At 40.1% G+C, this 24,644-nt stretch overlaps 1 protein-coding gene across 1 annotated transcript; it reads right to left on the bottom strand.

Moving 5' to 3' along the window:
• Positions 1-261: 261 nt before the first annotated feature.
• Positions 262-24,115, bottom strand: gpr83 (G protein-coupled receptor 83). The gene is made up of 4 exons (XM_075462901.1): positions 23,619-24,115; positions 19,651-19,776; positions 8,597-8,730; positions 262-1,274 (listed from the first exon to the last, which is right to left on the bottom strand). Exons 1-4 carry the CDS (start codon positions 24,057-24,059, stop codon positions 557-559), a joined length of 1,419 nt encoding a protein of 472 aa, XP_075319016.1. The 5' UTR covers positions 24,060-24,115; the 3' UTR covers positions 262-556.
• Between the last annotated feature and the right edge of the window lie 529 nt (positions 24,116-24,644).

The following is a 24,644-nucleotide window of genomic DNA, read 5'->3' as shown; positions in this document are numbered from 1 at the left end:
AGAGGGACAATATGAAACACTACCATAGTAGTCTGATAGGTACTTTACGTATGAATGTGTTGAGAAAATTAATTTAGGAGCCAAGTCTGCATCATAATACACTAGTCACAGAAAGAAGGGGGAGAAGTACTTTAAATTCACAGATGAAAAACAAAAAAAAGATATTTGAACAGAAACCACAGGACAAACTCCACCTGCTGAGGAAATATGAAACGATAACAAGCTCCAAATCAAACTGCCGCTGAATTGATGTCATTATGTGTTTTTTTTAAAGTGGGGATATTCAGTGCTTTTAAAGCAATAAACAGAATTGCAGAATTGGAAACAGAAAAAGCCGAGAGATGACTGTGACAAAGATATTTCATGAGCTTCTCCTGAGGAAAACAGTCAATATTTCTGTGAATTACATTCCTTAGAAAAACTTTCCTCTCACCCTGCTGCTATCAAAAGCCTGTGTTGGCTCAGCCAAGCATCTGAGATTTCCAGATTTCCTGCTACGTTTGGTAAAATCTTAAATTCTCATGTCTTCCAATAAGATTGCGGCGACTCTCTCCAATCATCTCACGGCCACAATGGGCTCCACTGAAAGGATGTCAGTCCTTCCTGTGAGAGCCTGCCGGGCAGTGAAGAGCACATGTGCATCCTTCAAGTTGCGGGAGTGACTGGACAACGCGTGACTCTGCTGTAAAGAGTCCTGACCCGGCTGTGCGAATGCTTGGCCTGGCCTCGAGGCCTGGTGGTTATCAGGCCAGGCGGTTCTGTTACGAGGAGCACTGGCTACCACAGGGCGAATCTCTGGCTCTAACCCGACCGCAGCGGTCCTTCTCCACCTGCACCTGTCGAGGAGGACCCGTAGCTCCTGGCGAAAGTTGGGGTTTAGACAGCAGTAGATGAAAGGGTTGTAACAGGTGGAGCTCATCGCCAACCAGTGAAAGCAAAAGTATAAAGCGTTGGAGGAGTGGATTGCCTGGCTGGAAAGGAGCACCACGTAGCAGTTGAGGGGAAACCAGCAGACGGCAAACACCCCGACAACCAGGAGCAGCATGGCCATAGTCCGCCTGCGCTTTTTTCTCTGGGTGGACTGCTGAGCTGTTGTGGTGTCACCAATGGCATTGTGGCGCCACAATCGGCGAGCCACTGTGGTGTAGGAAATGGTGATGATGAGGAGTGGCAGCATGTAAAGCAATATGAAGGTCAGGAGATCGATGTACTGCCAGTAGACATCTGATGGTTCTGGGAAGTCTGGGACGCACAAGCTTCGCTCCTTTTCTTTGCTGAGGAGAAGTCATTACCGGATAAAACAAGAGAGATTGGAGAACAGGATCAGAAAACAGGGTAGATTAGGTTCAGAGTTAGGTCCAAGGTTCACTTACCCCTGCAAAAAGTTTGAAAAAATAATTCTAATAATTAGCATATTGGGGTCAAGTTATGTTAAAATCGGAGAAGTAGAGCATTGCGCACCTCCTGAGCATGTTGTTCATAATTAAATTAACAGAACGCTGTTAAATAACTAAATTCCAAAGTCCCCAATAATGAATACTCAAATCATATATAGGTTTGAATCCAAAAGAAAACCCCCCTCAGCCCCAACATTTAATCCGTAAGGTAGTTACATGCATCCAGTGGTCACTGAGAAAAACGATGACTCAGATACAGAGAGAAAAATAAGAAAAAGGAACCATACCAACCATAACACTGACTTTACACCATCATTTGGGTTGTTACTGATGTATATATTAAGGACAAATCTGAAAGAAAAAAAACCTTTAAAGAGTTTTGGAGCATGAGTGAGCTCTGAATGAAGGGGTAGATGAGATAAAGAGAGCAGACTCTGAGATGCTGACTAGCAAAAGCTTGGCCTTGACCTTTTTCTTGGGGGTTTTATGATTTACTCGGATCCAGTCTCTGAAGGACACAAACTATTCATGCATAAGTAGGCAAGGCAAGGCAAGGCATCTTTATTTATATAGCCCATTTCATACAACAGGCAACTCAATGTGCTTTACATAAAGACAAGGCATTTAAAAGATAAAAATTAAAACACAGTTAAAAGCAATTAAAGAAGAGGGGGAAAAATAAAAAATATAAAAAATAATCATTAATTCATTCATTTAAAAGTGAAGAGTGCAGATAAAATACTTTCAGGTGTCATATGCACAGCTAAATAAAACTGTTTTCAGCCTGGATTTAAACATTGTCAGAGTTGAGGCCTGTCTCACATCTTCTGGAAGGCTATTCCAGACTTTAGAAGCATAAAACTGAAACGCAGCCTCACCTTGTTTAGTCCTGACTCTGGGCACCAGCAGGAGACCCCTCCCTGAGGTTCTCAGAGCCCGAGTTGGTTCATATGGCTCTAACCTGTCAGAGATGTACTTTGGCGCTTGACCATGAAGAGACTTGTACACAAGTAATGATTTGATTATGAGCTACTCATTCATTTTTTGTGTTTGACAATGACTGGTTATTCGCACACACAAACACATGCCCACGCACACTCGAAGCACTTAGAAGTAGATAAAGTGTTTATACAGGAGAGTTGACTAATTTCCTAAACAATGGACACCAGTGGACCATCCTCTCTTGGAAAACGGATACACACACCATTTGATACCACAACCACCCACACAGTGGGCATGCGTTTGTGTCATTTCATTTTATTTATTTTATTTCATTCTCTTTATATTCTTTTATGTATTTTTAATGCTTCTTCCACTCCCCACACTATAATGCTTTAATTTTATGTAAAACACTTTGAATTGTTTTGTACATGAAATGTGCTATACAAATAAATTTGACTTGACTTGACTTGACACAGTCAACATGGCAGAGAAAGGCAGTTGTGTTACTATAGTACAGTGCAGCATACAGAACGGTGCCTGGCTATGTCAGGATCTGGGTTTTTGGTTATGTTTTTTGACTTGGTTGTTGGTGTTTTTATTCGTTACTCTTAGTGTTTTCTGTATTTAGATTCAGTCTTTGTTTCACCTTAGTTTATATTTTTCTTTTTCCCCTCTTCTTTGATTGCTTTTAATTTTTATTCTATTTTTTTTTCTCTTTAAATTGCTTGTTTTTATGCTGTTCTTTTAAATGCCTTGTCTTTATGTAAAGCACACTGAGTTGCCTGTGGTATGAAATGCGCTATATAAATAAAGATGCCTTGCCTTGCCTTGCCTTGCCTTAGTTCTGTTTATCAGTATTCAGTTATGTTTTATTCCTCCTTGTGTATTCCCTTAGTATGCTCTCTCTCGCCCCCTTCTGCCATCTCTCTCTGTCTCCTCAGTCTGTCTCCCGCTCTCATTTCACTCACCTGCAACCCGTTATCAATCAACCACCAGTTCCTACTCCAGTAATCACCTCCCCAGTATATATGTCTGTCTAGTTCAGCCACTCCTCGTTGGATCCTCGTCGATACCTTGGTCTTTGGTTTCGTCTTTTCCCCTGGTCTGTATTCCTAGTCTGCGTTCCTCGCCTCCATGGTCACACTCCTTTCCTTGGTCCCTGGTTTTTCCCAGTTAAGTATTTAACTCTGTTTTGTTATTTTCTTAGTTTCATGTTCAGTTTAGTTTTTCCATATTCCAGCTTTTGCTGCGCCTTTCGTTTATATTTTTGTAAACAAATCCTTTAACTTTTTTTTTGCCTCCCATCCTTATCTGCACCTGGGTCCTCCCTAAACACAACCATGACAGGCTAAGAAAAAGGCTTGGAATAATTGACATTTCTCGGGTGTTTGTCAGTTCTTTTCTCAGTGAAAACATCAACATTTCACATGAGAGATCCTGTACTGGTTGAGATTGTATTCCACTTTGCATCAATTTGGGAAATATAGTCTTGAACCACCCCTCATTTATTTTTTTTTTTTTTATATTTTGCTTCCAAGCAGCCAGACTTTCTTGTCATTTTTATAGTAATGTTGAACAATATTCCCCCCGCCCCCCGCTATAAGGTCTTTTTTACTGTATGTCGAACACTTGGCAAACCTAACATGGATCAGCAAAACGGAAAGATGCATCTCTCAGGTCCTGTGTCAGGTCCGATTTCTTAATGACATCACTTTCACACGCAGTTCATCCGCTGCAGTTAGCCTTAAAGATATGTCCTTTTTTTTACTCAACTTGTCCAGTTTCTTTTATTTGTGTTAAGGACACACTGCATCCCAGGCTGAGATCTGACAAGTTTTCAGCAAATAGCTCTTCATAGTGCTACATCTTGTTGGTGGACAAAATACTATTTTGTGCCTTTCAAACTGTATTTTTCATGGACGAAGCTACACAAAAGGAAATAAATTATATGTCTTTGCAACAGGCTGTAAGTAGCAAAGTGCCAATAGATAATATCTAAAATTAGTTCTTTGCGATGCTGTCTGTTATGTGTAGACACACCACTGGTTTATATCTTCAGTTAGGTACCTTTTATGCTTGATAGCTTTGTGTTTCAACAAAAACACATTTCTACAAGGACAGGCCTTAAAAGTAGTGATAAAGCTGCCAATGTTCAAAGTTAAACTTTGAAGGATCTTCAGAAAGCCTGGAGAACTATTGCTTAAAATCTAGCTCCTTTGAAGAAAAATACAGCATTTCAGTATTTTACATTTGCAGATAAGGTACGATGCATTCAACTTTGGACCTGTTGTTTTTAACAGTTGTTGGAGACAAATTTCTAATGCCACCTTGAACTCCTTTATCATCTAAATCTTTTTTATGCCTGGTTCAGAGTTGATTGAAAAATATAGAAAATTGTCACGTCAGTAGACTTGTGGTCAAGACCGCCTAAACCGAGACCAAGACACTACCAAGACCAGAGGGTATCAAGACCAAGAACAAGACGAGACCAAGGCCAAGACAGACTGAGTCAAGACCAAGACAAAGTCGAGACGAGACCGAGACCGAGACCAAAAAAACAAACAAAAAAAAACAGCTAGTGAACTAGTGTTACACCATAACTTGCATCAATTGAATAAAAGCAGCATACTGGGGTAAGAGGTTCAGTCCCAGTTTAAATTCAATTTAAGAAGGTATTATTTCACCTACAGACAGAACAATGCAGAGATTTGTACTCCAAGTACCTACAACATAGGGGGAAAAGAATCTGTAAAGCCTGGTTTATAGTCGGTAACGCAAGACGCAACGCAAGACGCAACGCAAGCCCTTGCGCGGTTGCAAGCCCCCCCTTGCGTGCTTGCGTGTGTCACCTCAATTTTCTAAACTTTACGCAAGACGCAAGCACAAGACACTACTTGAAAACGGCATACTCATCGATCTGACAGTATGCAGAGCGTTTACACACAGTGCACTTCACTCCTGTCCGAGCCCAAATCAGCCAGCCTGAAAAGCTGATTTCCCTTAAGCTATAAACTCTGTAAATATATAACTTTAGCAACATTTGAAACATTTTCAGGCGAGAAAGTAGTCGTTTAGACCCCCAAGGTGTTGAAAATCTGACAAAATACCGGCTATTTACAAGAAGAAGAAGCATGAATCCACTCGAAGAGGTCCTGGCGGTGAATTTGCTTTCATCATAGTAGGCTTGTCATTGAAAAAACCCGCTACTCCACCTACTGTCCTGGCGGTGAATCGCCACGCAGCACACACAACCGCCGACAAAGCAAAATGAAGTATAAACGTCTCGAGCCATTAACATACGCGCAAGGCGCAAGGGCAGTTAAAAGAAGTATAACCCAGCCTTAAGTCATCTGTTTCTATTCAACCACAACAAACTACTGTATCTTACAAATGCAGTAATTTTAAATCTATCAATGAGTGCAGGTCTTTACATACAAAATAACCTCATCCAATCCAGTGTGACACATTAACAGAAAATTATTTTTCACATTGCATTAAGCCTCCTTATGTGTCAGCCAGCATTCAGACACAGCTAATGACAAGAAATGAAAGAAAAATATATACATATTCAAAAAAGTCTTAAGTTACTATACAATAGAATTGTGTCCGATAATAGATAGATAGATAGAAAGAGAAAGATAGATAAATACATTACTCTATCTATCTATCTATCTATCCACCTATCTAATAATAACATGCTGTGGTAGCCCTACACGCTGGACTGGTTACAGGACAAGATGCTAACCACGTCAAACATGATTGTACATTTTGTAGAATGGGTGTCAGTTGCAATTATGCTCAGGTCAACTCAAACTCAAGATTCATGACAAGACAGTGGTAGAGGAGTTGCGGCGTGCGAATCAAACTCGTTGCAAGGAGTTTCGAGCTGTCGCTAAACAATCAACATGTCAAATTGTACTTTCTCCTTCATAAGTGTCTCTGGTTTTAGGACGTTTTTACCTCACAGCTTTTATGACACAATGTCAGTCGAAAACAGCTGCTCTGATATCTGGCTTCATCGGCGAGAATGCCGCTAGTGCTAACCTAGCAATGTCGAGGCACCCAAATGGCTCATCCTTCCTTGCGTGTCAGCAACCATATTATGCCAAAATGAACAACAAACCACATGGTACCAGGCCTTAAAGTGCTCACTGACACGGTTTTGATATACAGTATTTCTACTCAATGAATTCGCCAAAATATCTAACGTTGGTGAAAACTGTTAAGTAGCCAAGAGCCACTGATAAGTTAACCACCTGTACTTAGCATGTAGTTACACTCTTAACCAAAAATGTTTCAGTAAGTCTGCAAAGAACTGAAGCTTGCAAAAAAAATATCCGTCCCTAAATAATTTATACCGCGCATGTAAGAAGAGCATGTCATGATAAATAACACTAGCACATGTATGATCTGGTCATGTGAGATTGGTACGGATAAAGAGTTTGGAGCCAGTACCAACTAGCTAGCTTACCTCTCCGGGTGTCTCCGCTCCAGGTGTCTGGTGAACGTTGATGTGGTCCCGGCTGTTTCGGTGAGAGACACTTTGCAAAACTGCAAATGTCTATATGGTCCGTGAATGCAAATTTGATGATGCCGGAATTCGTTGACATTATTGTTAGGCTACTAGGTCTGACTGAGACTGAGCTACAACGTAAACCTAAAGTTTTGCACTGGCTCTACACTTGCGTCTTTTGATTGGATGAGCGCCAGTTTCTTAATCACAACAAAATACATGCATGTCATTGATTGGTTGCATTTGAAAGGCGTGAAAGACAAAATAATTTAATGTTGCATTATCGAATGTTATGTTTTGTATCGTGGACATTATTTGTTGCAAATCTCCCGAGACCAAGACAAGACCGAGAGATCCGAGACCGAGACCAAAGACGGTCGAGACTGTGACAAGACCGAGAACACGTAAAAGTGGTCTCGAGACCAAGACCGGTCTCGAGACATCCAACTCTACACGTCAGTAATAGTTTGGAACTAGTAATTATCAATGCGAAAGAGGGTTTAGTTGATGTCGCTGTAAGTAAAATGACACAAAAGCCACCCAGTTATATTATGGAAGGTTGGAGTTACAGTGACGTCGTCCATTGGTTTGTGGAGGGTGGTGTTATGAGACAGACATAAAGTATTCTCTGCTCCAGTGTTATGTAGATTTTTGTTTTTCAGATGGGGTTAGTTGTTAATGTTTAGTCAACAGTTGTGGAAGAGAGATTTTCCCAATTTTTTTTTACTTGTGTTACTTTTCTTACTATAGCCGCTTTCGGACTGTAGGAACCTTTGGCAGTTCTAATAACCTTTTAATCTGCGGGGCCGTTTTCTCCCGTGTTCGGACATACAGGAATTCGGGGCCATCTCCCTCAGTTCCTATAACTATTTAGCAGGTCGGGTCTTTTCATGGTTCTATAGGAACGCATCTGACGTAGGTGTTTGGTGGTCGGTAGCTACGCCCCATGTCATGCTGCCACGGCTGAAATGTTTCCTCATAGACACAGACACAACCGGCGTGTGTTTAATAAGTTAAACTTACACTGGTCTCCTTTGTCTGCGGCACTCTGCTCTCCTTTCTTTGTTCATGAAATGAAAAAGTATCGTCTCCTGACTCTCTCTGTGAGCTCTTCCAGCCTCGATATTAGACGCCTGATGTCATTGTCCATGATTAATATCACCATCATGCAGACCATAAACACGGTGGCCTCCCCGCTCTCCATGTTAGCTTCTTGGTGGTGTTTTTCTTCTCTAATTACTTTTATTCTGTTCTGTTGTTGAATGTGGCGCTAAACGGCTAACAGGTCACTGACGCAGACGGCTGCGCGCGGCGCATCAGTCCCTATCAGGTCCCGACTCATGTGCGAATGCAGACTGAAACAAGGACAGTTATCAGAACAAAATTTGAATAGGACAGTTCTGATAACTGCGTTCTTAGAACGGCTCTGTCCGAAAGCGGCTTATGTGTCAATGGATAAATTTCCTCCAGTTATCCCTATTTTAATCTCCACCACAATGCCGCACGTGTCTGGATATTTCTGCCCTTCATTATATCATGTCACCATTTGTAAAACTGTTTTGTGTAGGGAAAAAAAAAAAAGAAAACAGCAGCATTAATCCTGTTTATTATCAATACAGTATGTTTATACTCATGCTCTCGAGTCTAGCTTGTATCTTTAGGCGGAGGGAAAGTCTGTGTCCGTTGCTTACCTCATTAAGTAGCATCTCTCTTAACTGACATGTCAAACAGTTTGTTATCTTACCTGTATGTGAAAGTCAGGAGTTTTTGGTAGATTGCATGTGGGAGAGAGAAACAGCTGGCCATTATCCAGATAACAGCCACCCAAACACCACCCTGCGCTGGAGTCATGCGTGGTCTCAGAGGATGTAGAATTACCTGTGAAGAAAAAAAAAATCAACACACAGATAGAATCCGCTGAAAACACACACACACACTGAATCGATATGTAGCATCTGCATGTTACTGTGGGAGTAAATTACCCAAGCCAATTTGCGAAGCAAAGGGAAAGGCCGCAGTGTGTTATCAACTGAAACGTTAACAACTGCAACCATAGGGCACATCTTGTTTTTTTTTTTTGTTTTTTTTTTAAAAAAGGTGCTCATTAACCTTGTTTGTGCTGTTTTTAAAAAAAAAAAAAAAAAAAAAAAACGCCTTCTGTCAGGAATAAGGCCTGTTTGTATAACTGTGCACATTAGTTCTGTTTAGTGATGAGCAGAGATGTTAAAAGTGAGAGCCAACATCCTTGCTCTACTAACAACATCACTGAGCAACTGAGAAGAAAAGTGACTTGATTTTTAAAAAATCATGTCAGAAAACATTTACTTTGAACAACTCTAAGGTTATAAATCTTAAGCGGTGAATCAGGCAATAGGTGCTGTAATTAATTTTAAATGTGAAATCAGTCCATCGACCGCCGAGGCACCTTTTATTCAATCCAGGGGTTCATGTAGCAATGTGATTACATCATCAATGTTTAAATTGAATTCAGATTGGTATCAGTTAACCTTTATACCCCTCGTATGTAATGCTTTAACATTGTAAAGCTTCAAGCCCTTTTGATGTCGGTGAAACAATATTTAAGTTATTTCTATATTGAAGGCACAACTTGATGGTTTATTCGACAGCAATGTATCATACATTATAAATTGACTAATTCAATAGTGTATTCTGTTGTGTTAACTTTAAATTGAGTAAATACAATGTTTCACCTTACTCCATTGACAGTAAATTGGCAAAATAATGGAAAAACAGCACCTACAGTACTGAAGATAGCAAACCAGTTAGAAAATAGATTGTAGGTCATTTAAAAAGGATGTGTAAACCAACCAGCCTAATAGACTTTTATCTACAGCTGCGAGACAGGTCCCATAGATGCTGAGCAGCTGTTTTACTGTAGAAAACCATCTCAGCTCAGGTTAAACTTGGAAAATTTTGAAGGTCAGGTCTGGTTCAGAGACTAATTCAATTCAATTCAATTCATTTTTATTTATATTGCGCCAAATACAACAAATGTCATCTCAAGGCACTTAGATAGTAAGTCCAATTCAAGCCAATTGGAATTCAATTAATTAATAATAATCATAATTATTTAACTAACTAACTGACGTATAACAATAATTTGAAGAAAATGCAACATCTAGTGGTCATGAGAAGCAGTTTAAATGAGAAGTTTTAGAATGGCCACCATAAAGATAACAGTGAAGTAGTAGAAATAATGCGTTTAAGTTACTGCATCAATTCACCTGGAAAAAGAAAAATGTGTTGCAGTGTTACCATCTTAAGTTAACATTTAGAGTTTAAATTGAGTAAACGTAAAAGAGTAGAAAGTACAATTGACTGTTGGAAAACATCCGAAGGTTAAGGACAGATGGTTGCAATGAGAGACTCGTCACACTTGCACTAAGAGTGATTCTGTTTCCAATGTCAACGCATATAATAAAATAAGCACCAAAGCTCCTTTCTTTGGCAAATTGGAGAATTCAACCAGCTCAAATCATGGCTGCCCTGCTTCTCGGTTGTTTTAATCAGTTTGGAACCTTCAAAAGCAAATAGGCTAACTGATTTGATTGACCAGATCCCTGAAGTTCTCAACAGCCAATAAGCACAGTTGTGCATTCAAAGTAGAGTTGCTGTTAATCAGTCATTTTTAGGTCTGGCATCTCTAGTCAGCTTCTCCTCTGCACCAATGTTACATATTGATCTTACATTCTTGTGACAGTTATATCAAATGTCAGTTTCATCAGATTTTGATGTGTTTTGCAGCTGCACTTTTAGGAGCTTAAAAAGTTTCCAGCCTGACACTGCACAGTTTTCATAAGTGCAAACAGTGGCTACACTAAGGTGCCGTTTACACATACCCGGGTATTTTGAAAAACGAAGACCTTTCCCTTCGTTTGTGCCTTTCGTTTACACACAAACGGAGTTTTTTCCTCCGAAAACGAAGCTAAAAAAAAAACTCCGGCAAAAGTGGAGATTTTTTAAAAACTCCGTTTAGCGTTTGTGTGTAAACTGGTTGAAAGACGAAAACGGAGTTTTCAGAATGGAATGTGGAGTTGTCGTCATAGTACAGAGCCCCGCCCCTATCCGCCATAGTGGCAGGATAACGCCATTCATTGTTTATCTGGCAAGCATGGAGGTACTAGCAGCACTTCTTTTGTTGAGAGCTATACTCGCTTGTGTGATTTTGAAAATTACACTCATACAAAGCATTGAACAACAAAGGCGCATTACGGCGCGGAGGGCAGCAATTGCGGAGCTTCTGTTGGCAGACAGAGCCCGGCCATACCACCGCCAGCGACAGCGATTCTGGATTAGACCCGGACGGACCGCTTTATGGTGGGAAAATTTTGAAAATGGCCTTGTTGTCCCGGAGGAATGGAGGGAAAATTTCAGGATGTCACGATTTTCACTCCTTTCCCTAGCAGAACTGCTACGCCCGCACATCCAGGGTGAGAGTACTCACATGCGCGCTTCTGTTGATGTTGTGAAGAAAGTTGCCTGCACATTATATTACCTCTCTGACGAGGGTAGACTGCGCAAGACAGCCAATGCTTTCTGTCTATCTCGGTCAACAGTGTCCATCATCGTGAGAAAAGTATGTCGAGCAATAGCCATCCACATTGGTCCCATGTACATGAAGCTGCCCACATCGTTGGAATCTGTGCAGCAACTCGTGCAGAAATTTGAGGAAGTGCATGGACTCCCCCAATGCCTTGGCGCAGTGGATGGCACGCATGTGGAAATCAAGCAGCCATCTGCCCATTCCACTGACTACATTAACAGGAAGGGAAAATATAGCTTAAACGTCCAAGCTACCTGCAACTTTAACAACTCTTTCATTGATGTGGTAGTTAAGTGGCCCGGTAGCGTTCACGATGCACGCAATTTTTCAAATTCTGCTACAAACGACCTTTTGAGAACTGGCGAAATCCCACCGTGTCCAAAGCAGATTGTAGAGGGCGAAGAGGCCATACCAGTCTATCTACTTGGAGATCCAGCATACCCTCTACTCCCATACTTGATGAAAGAGTATGTGAATGGGGGGAGCAACGCCCAGGAGCAGTACTTTGGACTGTCGTTGTGCCGTGGACGGATGGTGATAGAATGCGCGTTTGGGAGACTGAAGGCCCGGTTTGGAGCGCTAAAACGCGCAATGGACATTAATCTGAATGACCTGCCATCTGTCATATATGCGTGCTTTGTCCTGCATAACTACTGCGAGGCTGCGAATGACACAGTGGATGCCGTCATGGTTACAGAAGCTATTCAGTACGACCGGAACAACCAACCTGATGACCTTCCACTGGCCAGAGAGGGGATGCCAGCTGAAGGGAAGAGGGTCAGGAGAGTACTGACAACGTTCCTTGACCCTTGAAGAGACCTAGGAGTGTTAAGTGAAAAAGTACTGCATGGAGTTCTGAGTGTGTGACCATTTTTTTCCCATAAAAATATTTTTTTAATGTTCCACATTCTATGTTCACAAGGATGTACTGTAATGTATTGACATTGCAAAGTGTAAATATTACTTGTTTTGGATAATGGCATTAAAGAATCATACATTCTGAGAATACCGGTGTTATTGTATATGACAATTTTGTAAGTGAATATAATCGTTAAAGAACCACAGACACATTAATTTCCCCCAAACATTTTACTGTTATGGCAGACTCAAGTAATAGATTACAGACCCATAAAGTAATGTACAAAATTAACAAAATGAAAAAGCAGCACTCAACAAATCAACATAGTACAAATCTGCAATCAAAGCTAAGGAAAAAAAACAAGTACTCAATGTGAGCAATGAAGCAAACCATGTTGCTAATCCTTCTCATTAAGGGCTTGAATAAGAACTATTATCCAGCCTGTCTTCCTCATGTGTGTCTGCCAAATCAGCAACATTGACTGTGCTGAGTGGCACTAATTTGGGTGCCGTGTAGTACCCATACGAGTGTGTGTGTGGTGGTGGTGGTGGTGGTGTGTGCACATAGGCTTGCCCAAAATGATCTCTTCCCTGAAATGGGAAACTGTAATGTGGTGATGGAGGTGTCGGAGGTGGTGGTGGCTGCAAAACTTGTCTCCAGAAAGCAAAGCCATCGGTAATCGAGGCTGTTAACTTATCCAGGGTATCAGTCATTTTTGACATGTTCTCGGCTGCCATTTTTTCACCGGTCTCAATGAGGTCAACAAGCTTTTTCTTCAACATTCTGTCCTCAGCAGCATGGTGGGCCTCGGCAGGCAGCTTTCGCTTGAGGCGGTCGTGCCTGTGTCCCTTCAGTTTAGCCTGTACAGAGTACACAAAAAAATGTATTAAAGCATGCTCATTTGCAGACGTTAACATCTTCAAATATAATCACATTTGATATACAGTGCACAGCAAAAATGAGTACACCCCTGTTGAAAATGACATTACATTTGGCAGATACTTTTTAACCAAAAGCGGCTTACAATGGAGGACATAATCATAGCCAACAAGTGCAGACGCTGAGTGCAAGTGGGGTTAGTGTATTATTATTATTATTATTTTTTTTTTTTTAAATACCACAGGGTACATTACACACAGTGTACACGCACACACATCATGTCATAGCTTACAACAGTTTACAGTCACACAACAAACAATTACATGAACATACCTCCAGTTGTTCTCTCCTCTGCTTCACCGAGGGAGTCATGTCGAGACTGTCGTGTGAATCCTCGGTCTCGTGTGAAGCTTCTGCGGCCGATTCCTCGACCGATACCGATGGGGAGGGCGACGCGGAGGACAAGGAGGCAGCGGCGGCGACATCCTCCATCACATCCCGTGTTTCAAAGCCAGGGTTGGGGAGTAACGGATTACATGTAACGGCGTTACGGTAAAAGGATACAAAATAAAAGTAACTGTAATCCGTTACAGTACAAGCAAAAACGATGTACTCTCATTACAGTTACATTCAGTGAGAATGGGGGTTACTTAACAGGATTACAATTTGTGCGAGGTTGCAGTGACAGAAGTACAGAGCGGCAGGGTCGGACTGGGGGAAAAAATCGGCCCTGGCAATTTTCCCCGGGACCAGCCCCCCCTCAGTATTAATTAGTATCTCCAATCTAATTAAATAAAAATAAAAAAAACGAGCACAGACCGCTCATACAGTCAATGGCATGTACCCATAGAAAAAATACACACTCACACACACATCACACAACCTGACTATCGGCTAACAACCATGATCAGTAACCTACACAAACCCAGACACATAATGGCTCGGCGGCCAGCAATCGGATAAACCAATGAAGTGAATCAATCCTGTGAAAGAATGAAAACAAGTGAATGAAACATGCACTCACCCGTTATGAAGTTAACTCTGCCAGCCCCATAATCTTGCCCCTGCTCAGCCAACTCCTTGACGTCGGGTATGGTTGGTAACGTTACTGCGGCTAGCATTAGCAACGAGGCTGCTAAGCTTGCTAAATCTGTAAGCATTAAGCATCAAGGCTACTGAAGAAAGCTAGTCTTTTTAGCTAAGTTATATTATCATCTTTCTTCTCGGCTATAAGTTAACCTTTGTTTACGGCCACTGGCCCTAACCTGACGTGCTAGCTGTCAAATCACCTGGAAGTTTTCACCAGAAGTACTGGCGCACACACACAAGCAAGGGTGTGCAAAGAAAAATAAAATGTGATGTAAAAGTCTTACTTTGCTTAATTTATTACTAAAGTAGAGCACTTCATTGTCATTGCACATGTATTAATGAAATGCAGTTTGGCATCTTTTCAAGTGTAACGCGTGCAGATTGTATAGCATGCAGTATTTAGAGATAAAATGCAGTTATTTACAGCTAGTGTAAGGAAAGATGGTTAATAGATATGTGCAGAATAGATCAATTACCTAGGGAAATGCATGTATGTGCAGAGAATGTATAATGTAGTTATGGCAGTACAATGAAAAGAAAAATATCATGGTATAAATAAATGTGATAAATACAGATGGAATCATACAGATAATATACAGATTATCCTATACCATAAATAGGTAAAAGTAATCCAAAAGTAATTAGTTACATTACTTTTTTTAAGTAATCCAAAAAGTTACACTACAATTACATTTTAAACAAGGTAACTTGTAACTGTAACAGATTACATTTTTAAAGTAACTTACCCAACACTGTTCAAAGCCGCTTGGGACGGTCGTAGCGGAAGGCGAGCCTCCCCAAATCTGCTCACAAAGCTCCATGTACAAAAACACCACTCGACCATGACCACTCCTGCGTCCTGAGTCTAACGCGTTTTTATATTTTCCCCTGATAGCCTTGATTTTCGTTGTGAGGCTTCCCTGCGTGATTTCCTCCTGTGCATGAGGGAAAGCCTCACTAGTCTCCGGCGGGTATTTCTCCCAAAACATAGACAACATGTCCGCGTATTTCAACTTACACGACTCCCAGTCGACATTTTTTACAGCTTTAGAAGTTTTGTAGTCCAGCGCTACGTGTAAAAGTAGCTCAGTCTCGCTATCAGTCCACACACATGAGCTTGGCGCCATATTTTCTTCTTGAAAAGGATCCGGAAGTTCTTCTTCTTCTACTTCTTCTTCTGCGGAAGTTCTTCCTGTCAGCGGTTCTCTATTAGGCTTCTGATTGGCTTGTGTGGAATTCTCATTGTTCTAACACTGCCACCGTCAGGCTTGGCGTAATTTAACAGCTCCTGATAGCGTATTTCTCCGGATCAATGTAGACGGGTTTTTTTTTTTTTAAACGGGGCTGTGTGCACGGGGTTTCTTTTGAAAACGAAGGTTAGAAAATATGCGTTTTTCAAAATACCCGGGTATGTGTAAACGGCGCCTAAATCAGGTTTATAGTATGTATTTGATGGGCTCATTCAATAAAACATAGAAGAAATTAAAATAATAAATGAATAGAGGTGACCAAACTGTTTGCTAGGACATGGATGGATGGATGGATGGATGGATGGAAGTCATAAAAGGACATCAATTATTTATACCAGCATGGACATAATCTTAAAAAAAAAATCAATGATGAGACCTAGAGAGATGTCTGTACATTATTGATGTGAGCAAGTTCGAAAACCACTTGCTGCTTCATTGAAATGTTTTGATCAACCGTTGCATAACAGATTGCAAAACAGCTTTTACATCAAGGGCCCTGCACAGGTAAGACGGGCTGTGATTTGTATTTCTGCTGTTCAGCAGGTACCTCATTATCTGTTCATTTTTACATATCTACATCAAGTGCATCTTTCCTCTGAAACTTGGATACCTAACCACTCACCCGGTCTGCATTTGGGGGAGGGGAATTTTCTTTTTCTAATTCTTTTTATTGACTTATTGACTGTGCAAACAGGTATGTTGTATTGTTGGATACAGTAGCAGCGTAAACAAACCAAATCCTTTCATCCTTTGCATGATTATTCCTTCTGTGTATTTGCGATACCTTTGCATTAGCCGGTCTTTCATTAGATGAAGTTAATCAAATATATGCACACGGTCTTTCATGAGATGAAGTTAATCAAATATATGAGAATTTATTCTCAGTATGGTTTGTAGCAGTGCAGTCCATGTACAGCCTAGTCTAACATGGTGCACGTCATTCACAGAGTACGACATTTAAAACCATATACAAGTTAGTGATGCATGACGAATGCTTCAGGAAGCTGAATATCTGCAGAAAAGTGGAAAAACAAAACATTCTTTTGTTTTTAGTGCTTGAAAAGCTGAAACAGGTGGTAAGCTGGATGGGTGAGCTCTGAAGTGATTTTAAGTGCTCTTGTTACAGTTCAGATTTGATGCAATGTGGTGGTTTTATTAATGGAAGTGGGTAGCCAGTGATATTAGATGACTGACTGTGGTGACAATCTGCTGAAGTCCTTTTGTGTGTGTGTGTGTGTGTGTGTGTGTGTGTGTGTGACCGTCAGAGCACCTGTACAGAATATGGATGAGTAGCTACAGAATAAACAATGATTGTATATGAATTTATTTGTGTCTAAGTCCGTATATAGCATGCTGAAGAATTTGAATGAGATAGCCTAGGAAATGGCATAGTAGAGGCAAGAAGCAAGTAGAGGCAATGGTATTTTTGTGCTTTTAGGGGCGAAGGGATTAACTGTGGTCTTTGCAGGCAACTGTGCTTGTACGTGATTTGGCTTGTATATAGGTAGTGTTTTGCACCAAAAGTAGAGTGTTGAAATGTCTTTTTAGTACAGTGTATTCAGTATACTCCATTTACCACTTCCTCCTGGGGGACAAACCTTCGCACTGTTTTCTGGAGGCCATGTTGGAGCAGAGTTTCTGATAAGGACAATTCTTATAAATAATAAGGGTAGTTTGTGATTCTAGTCTTGGAGTCACGTAACATCGGTTAGTCTAGACTACCCCCGCCCCCCACTATCATCATCGTTGTTTTTATACTACTCAGGCATTCTGGCCTTTTGCATCTGTATGCGTACTGGAGGGGTCCATTTGAAGAGTTGTGCAGCCTTTCAGCTCTGGCAGGACAATACTCACAGATGTTAGTGCAGTTGATATTAAGTAATTCAGGCAGGAAAACACGGTTGATAATGGATTATTTGGGGTAGCGCGGTACAAAGTGCAAGTGCGGGAAGAAGCTGAACGTACTGGACGACACAGGGGCTCTTAAGCAGCACAATTACAGAGGATGGTTGAGATAGTTGTCCTGTTCTCCTGGTTTCCCCTTTTAGTCCGTTTTTAAAAAAAGGTTATGGCTATATCTTTACTGATATAAAAGGGGAGCAGGAGCAGAGAGGAAGTTTCTTATCGTCATATTAACACACAAGACTGCCATTGAGTGAGCCTTGCTCTTTACCTTACCTTACCTTTAATGTAAGCAGAAATGATGTGAGCTTTTGATATTTACTTTGTAGTGCCTGATATTAACGGTTGACATTCACATATATGCCCATGTCTATTGTTTATTGTATTATTGTATATACTGAGATTTTTCATTTTTTATTGTCACTTTAATTACATTGTCATTTTAATATAATCAACGGCTTATTTTATTTATTTGCTAAATATTTTATTTTTTTTTTATTTTTCATTATTTATTTTTTGTCACCCCCTTCTGTGTTTTATTTTCTTTATGATTCCATTTTCTTGTTCTTCTTTTAATGGACCGCTCTTCGCCCTTCTAATTGCCCTTCGGGGATAAATAATTTATTTTTTTTCTGATTCTGATTCTTATTCATCCTGACTTAATCTTATTCTTTTTTTTTTTGTCTGTAAACGAGGCAAAAAATGAATTTCCCGCAAGGGATTAATAAAGTAATTCTGATTCTGATTCTTATTCTTATTCTGAATATACCTGCTGTGGAGCATAAGTACTAACAACTCCACCACCATACAGCCCTGTGCATAGCCAACAGAACTTCAAACCTAATAATAAAAACATATTGACCCACAGAACTGGGGCCTTCGGAGAGATGTCTGCAGTTAGACCCCTCTCGTGAAGGCACTTTTCTGCCACAGAGTTTTCTGTTTTGGAAAGGGCCGGCTTAGATTTAAAGCTAAAGAAACTGAAACCGCTTGAAAACCCGGAGCTCCACAAACAAAGTGAAATGAATAATGTCAGCTGCATGTTGAGCTCAAGCTTTCAACAATAATAATAATAATAATAATAATGATTGTAAGAAAAAGAAGAAGCAGAGGAGGAACATTTCTTTTGCAGCTCTGTGATAAGGTGAAAAGCTTATGTGAGTAAAATAAATTAAATAAACTTTATGAACACACCACTTTCAGAGGTAAAAAGACATGTTGGGAATATATATTTAGTTTTATATATATAGTTTTCACTGTAGGAGCTCTTCATTGTTCTGATTCATTCAGAAAGACACTCCTGAAGAAAGGACCATTCTGAAAACAGCTTTAAAGCAATCGACCATGGTTTTTAACTGCTGCAGAGAGTCCTTAATTATCTCCAGATAAAATGCTGGTCTCCTCAATCTCATTTTATTCAAGTGATACTCTACAAAGCAGAGGACGAAAACATCTGGCTAAACTGTCATTGTAAAACTGTGTAACCTACAGCATATGACAGAACTGGAAATACTTTTAAGGGTACCAACGCGAAACATTGCAGCTCTAGTTTGTTAGCACATCCAAGTCTTCATAACTGCTCGTGCACTTTTGTATTTCACACTAATACTGACTTAGCCACAAATGGGGGAAATGAGATACCCTGTGACATTCTGAACGCTTTTGTGCAAGAAATACCTGTCATGCCTTAGAAATTTTATATAACTTTGAAATAGTTGTAGGCTCTATAGGCACTTGGTCTTAATATTTATTACTATTAATTTTCTACTCTGCATATTTGACATAAGAGTATCCATATTCTGCCTCTTAGGATCATTTTAAGCCAATCAGAATGGCTTTAAACGCAGTTCTTGTCTAAAAGCTCACAATTGTGTGAAAATCCATCTCAGCACTCCATCATGAAGGAAGCCTCAAGTCCTAAAATGGATCTCGAGGAGCATGTTGGAGGAGCCAGGACAGAAAATGCACATATGTATTCTCTACTGAGGTGGTTTTTTTGCTCTTACTTACTAAAGAGGGGTCTACACTTTGTTTTGGCACACTGCGACTGACTAAAAGGGTCTTCTAACAGTTCAGACCCTGATAGCATTTGTCAACTTACGAAGTGCTCTGCCAAGAGAAATCACATCATATCCATTTTTTTTTCCTTGTGTTCCTTCCCTACTTTCGCTACTTGTATCTCGGTAGGAGGAACTATATAGACAAAGATAGGAGAGGGTTGTGGGTTGATTATTCATCGTCTGAGGTGGACTAACCTGTCGTCGGTCCAGGGCGATGGCGGTGAGGGTGAGAGTGGAGACATGCAGGGAGCAGTACTGCACAAAACGACTGATGTGGCACATTGTCCTCCCAAACACCCATGTGCTGTTCACAAAGCGGACCTGATAAGATATGCACACACACATACATCCATCACACAGGTGTCTAGGCAACCCAGTCTCACAGAAAAACATGTAATAGCTACGTTGGTCCACAAGGGAAAACGTGGTATTGTCACAATTTGGCCCCCAAAATTGTGACAATACCACGTTTTATTCGGCCTATTCATTTACATTGCTTCGCAACCAGGTCACGTGACTATCAAGTTTCCCTCAGCTAAAAAAGGAAAATGGCCGACTATCAACTTTTTTTCTGTGAAAAACATAACATTTTAAGAAAGCATCTGCATTTGTATGCATTTGTATGCATTTGTATGCATTTCGATGGCATTTCTAGCGAAAACTATGCATAATATTTTCAGAATCTTCGTTCAGAGAATGTAGACGATCTTTCGTTTATTAGTTTTGCCGAAGATTTTGGCATCGTAAGAATAACACGTTTTATACTGTTGTTAAGGTGGTTGCTATGGACGCTGCTTTCTCTACATTACCTACCTGCGCGGACATTCCCCGTACTTTCTGTTTATAAATAAAATAATAAAAATTGTGAATATATATAAAAAATATATATAAAGATATAGCCACATAACAATAGTGACCTTATCATAGAAATGGTTGATAAAACATTATCAACCATTTCTATCAGTGGGCCATTATTTCAGTGAGCCGAAAGAAGGCCTGTTATCAGGCATGGGCTTTTTTCATTTTTCAACTTTATTGACCAAACATGTATCTCTCATATTATATTCATCATAAATATATTATACGAACAAAATGTATACCTATAATCTGTCTTTATGCGACTATAAATAACCCTTGCAAACCGGAAGTACTACGAGTACCGTGTTGATTTTGTATGATGTTACATGGTGCGGCTCTAAAAGTATCTGAAGTAAGTGTATTTAATTTTTTTCTGTACTTGATATTTGATATATTTAGTAGAAGCATGTTTTTACAACCCTACTTTCCAAAACGGAAGAAGCTGCTAACCCTAAACCACATTTCGACAATAACAGTTAGAATATCTAACATATACCAACATGTTGACTTTTTTCAAACCTCAATCATATAGATGAAGTATAATTACTATTTCGGCTGCACTAGATATTTGATATATTCAGTATATATATGTTTTTAAAACCCTACTTTGCAAACTGGACAGAACTACCAATATGGCGCTAATTCGGATCAGATATATAGCACGGCACAAGGAAATTGTAGTTTATTTTAAAAACGGGCGTATTTCCTATAATTTGGAGTGGCAAATACTAAATTGAGAGTACAAGGAGAGATTTAAAGGGGTGGAAAACACATTTATGTGATCAGATTTTAAATATGCAATTGTGAAATTGGTGAAAATGATTTTTTTACCTTATTTGATAGCGCCCCCACTTGGTGGCCATATCCATATGGGTATAGTCACATAGCTGAAGTCAAAAGCTCTCTATAACAGTTGGTTCCATATCTGTAGCCTCATCTGTTAATGATTAACAAGCCTTCTAAATTGCCAACGTTCAGAGGTCAATATTTCAAGGCAGGACTAATTTATAATCTTCACACTGACATATGTTACTCACCAGGTCAAGGTCTTTTCAAAAATGTCTTTCATTTTGTCCTACAACAAAGTTTCATTTTCACCTCTGTTTGGTGGCAGCCTCTTTCAGTTGTAGTTTCTAAGATTTTTTTTTTTCATTTTTGGTCAGAAAGAACCTTCAAGGTATTGATGATTTTCCTAATCATGTTCATAATTTTGGATTTGGGCTACTGTAGACTTTATTTTACTCATAGGTGGGTGACAATGGGCCCCTGGGCATGGGTATGTCAACATCCCATACCCCCACGGCAGGGCACTCACTTCACAAAAATTATAAATAATAACAGTAAAGATCATTCTTCAACAGGTAGCCCTCTCAGCACTTCAATTATCCTGCCCTGCCCCTGCAATACATCTTCTGTAAAGACGTGTGTGTGTATGTTATTTGTCCGCTATATTCACTAGTATAATACTACTACTCTTTCATCCCTATATTAATCAGTCCAACTTCTTCCATCAAATCAGATACATCCAAATAGACATATGTATGTTTATGTCGGCATACATACATACATAAATAGGAGTCATGTTTTTTTGGTAAGTAGCTCTTTAACCAGCTCGGAGTGGTTGCCAGGTTCGCTAGTACCTGCGTTTTTTACGCATTACGTGACCAGTCCGCCTCTATTGGGTCAACAACCACACTGCTACAATAGCTACCAGGCAAGCTAAACATAAAAGACGAGATCTGGCAACCTGATTTAAAAAAAAAAAAAAACGCAGCAGGACTGATGTGTGCTGATAACGTCTATTAAATAGACTGATAACAGTCAAATAGGGTGCATAGATATACTTATATTATTATCTATGATCAAAAAATTATCTTTTGCTTTTTGTGAATACATATTCCAAAAAATGAAAAATGAACAGAGTAAAGCATATTAGAATGCATACACAACAGAAGTTCTGTTGTGTCATATGTAACTACACACAATAAAATCGTTGTTCCTTCACGTCAGCCTAAATTCCTTTGCATTGTCCTGGTCGGGTTGCCGTGCCTCAGCCACTGGCTCATGCGCCACGCAGATATAGTGTGGCTATATAATAAAAAAAAAAAACACCAAAAAAACAAACCAAAAACCAAATATATATATATATATATATATATATATATATATATATATATATATATATTTCTTTTTTTCTTTTCTTTTCTTTTTTTTTTTTTTAAACAGAAAGCACGGGGAATGTCGGTGCAGGTCGGTAACGTAGAGATAGCAGCGTCCATAGCAACCACCTTAACGGTATAAAACGTGTTATTCTTACGTATTTTCAAGGAGATGCCAAAATCTTTTGCGAAACTAATAAACGAAAGATCGTCTACATTCTCTGAACGAAGATTCTGAAAATATTATGCATAGTTCTTGCTAGAAATGCCATCGAAATGCATAGGCCTACAAATGCAGATGCTTTCTTAAAATGTTATGTTTTTCACAGAAAAAAGGTTGACAGTTGGCCATTTTCCTTTTTTAGCTGAGGGAAAATTGATAGTCACGTGACCTGGTTACGAAGCAATGTAAATGAATAGGCCAAATAAAACGTGGTATTGTCACAATTTTGGGGGCCAAATAGTGACAATACCACGTTTTCCCTTGTGGACCAACGTAGCTATTACACATTTTTCTGTGAGACTGGGTTGGTCTAGGTCATGAGCATTTGTCGAATTTCTAGCTTCAACACAGTCAACCACCCTATATATTAACCCATGATCAAATACTTTTTCATTTTATAGATCTTTCCCCCAATTTATGTAATGGAAGTGATTAGGTAGGTCTAAATCGATCAGCTCATTAACACACACACACACACACACACACACACACAATGAAAAAGGCTTGTGATAACACCACTGGCGCCACCTTTTGGTGCCAACGCCTTTAAAGCTACATCATAGCCCATAACACAGTTTTATCCCTGACTTTTGCAACAATAAAACCCTCAACAAGCGATGTACTAAACGGGGCTGTGCTTCAAGATAATTATTTGATCATTAGGCCTATGCACTAGGCCTATTATTTGCATTATCGTAGCCTGTTCGGTAGTTATATTTCAATCGGCACATTTGGGTTAATTTGCAAATATATTTTAAGAAAATTAAAATACGTTTCCTCCAAGTGTAGAGATAAAAGTTGAGAAAGTGAAGTGTACGAGCCCCTGGTTTCCATCAGTCTGACAGCAGGAGATACAACACGCGCATACACACAAATATATGCGCGCGGAGGGTGCAACCGGTTTCAATCAAAGTTGTTCTCACCAGAGTAAAAGGTGTATTAAGGACCGTGATGAAGATATCGGCCACCGCCAGATTCAGAATAAATAAGCTGGTGGAGGAGCGGGTGCGCTTGTTTTTGACCACCACATGGCACACCAGCGAGTTGCCAAACAGGGAGATCACGATAATCAGGGAGTACGCGGCCACTAGTAGAGCCTTGACGCCGCTGTCCTGCGACTCCTTCCCGCTGCTCTTCTTATTGGCCAGGGAGCGCCAGTCCTCCAGCAGACCCTCGTCAAAGTCCAGGAGGAAAAACCCCTTAGTCCGATTCCCCAACTGTCCCGAAGTATTCAATAAACGCTCCGTGTAAGGGAACATCGCCTCTCCTAGAAGTGAGGAGTCGTTAAGTGTCTGTCCCGCTGTTCCCCAGCGAGAGCTTCTCATCCAGAAAAATAATGTTAACCAAACACATGCAACTTTCATTTTACCTGTGTTTTTTTCTTAACCCTATCCCGTCTTGGAATAATATGTGAGCTGTGTGGACTGCCAGCCGTACACGCGCTCTGTCCTTTGTGTCACTGAGGCGATGCTGAGATGCAGAAGCACGAGCAACAAGTTGTGCTGCGGCTCAGCAGAGACTGTTGTCTTTAATGAGGGAGCATGGGCGGGCTCGCGCGCGTCTGTGTGTGGTCCAGGTAGGGTGATGCTGACGTGGTTGGGACCCATTTACACAGTCACGTTAGATTCCAACTCAGAATCACAACTCATTGCCGTAAACATATTAAAAAAAAACTGCAGTCTTTAATTGATCATTTATGGGGACAGTCTGTCCCCATAAATGATGAGATTTTGTCTTTAATTGATCATTTATGGGGACAGTCTGTCCCCATAAATGATGAGATTTTGTCTTTAATTGATCATTTATGGGGACAGTCTGTCCCCATAAATGATCAATTAAAGACAAAATCTGTCCCGGACAGATTTCTCTTAACGGGATAAAAAGCTCTTCCCAATCACGGAATGTCTGGAATTATTCGATTCTTGGATAAAGATTTGTTTAAATGGTTA

Source organism: Odontesthes bonariensis, chromosome 4 (genome assembly GCF_027942865.1).
Source record: "Odontesthes bonariensis isolate fOdoBon6 chromosome 4, fOdoBon6.hap1, whole genome shotgun sequence".
Classification (NCBI taxonomy): domain Eukaryota; kingdom Metazoa; phylum Chordata; class Actinopteri; order Atheriniformes; family Atherinopsidae; genus Odontesthes; species Odontesthes bonariensis.
This window is presented reverse-complemented; position numbering and strand designations above follow the sequence as displayed.

Bases quoted from the DNA above. Each gene is read 5' to 3' on its own strand.
- gpr83 (XM_075462901.1), bottom strand. From the start codon at position 24,059: ATGAAAGTTGCATGTGTTTGGTTAACATTATTTTTCTGGATGAGAAGC. The intron at 19,777-23,618 runs GTGAGAACAACT...ATATCTTATCAG, and splicing joins TTAATACACCTTTTACTCTG to GTCCGCTTTGTGAACAGCAC. The intron at 1,275-8,596 runs GTAAGATAACAA...ACTTCTCCTCAG, and splicing joins CTCCTGACTTTCACATACAG to CAAAGAAAAGGAGCGAAGCT.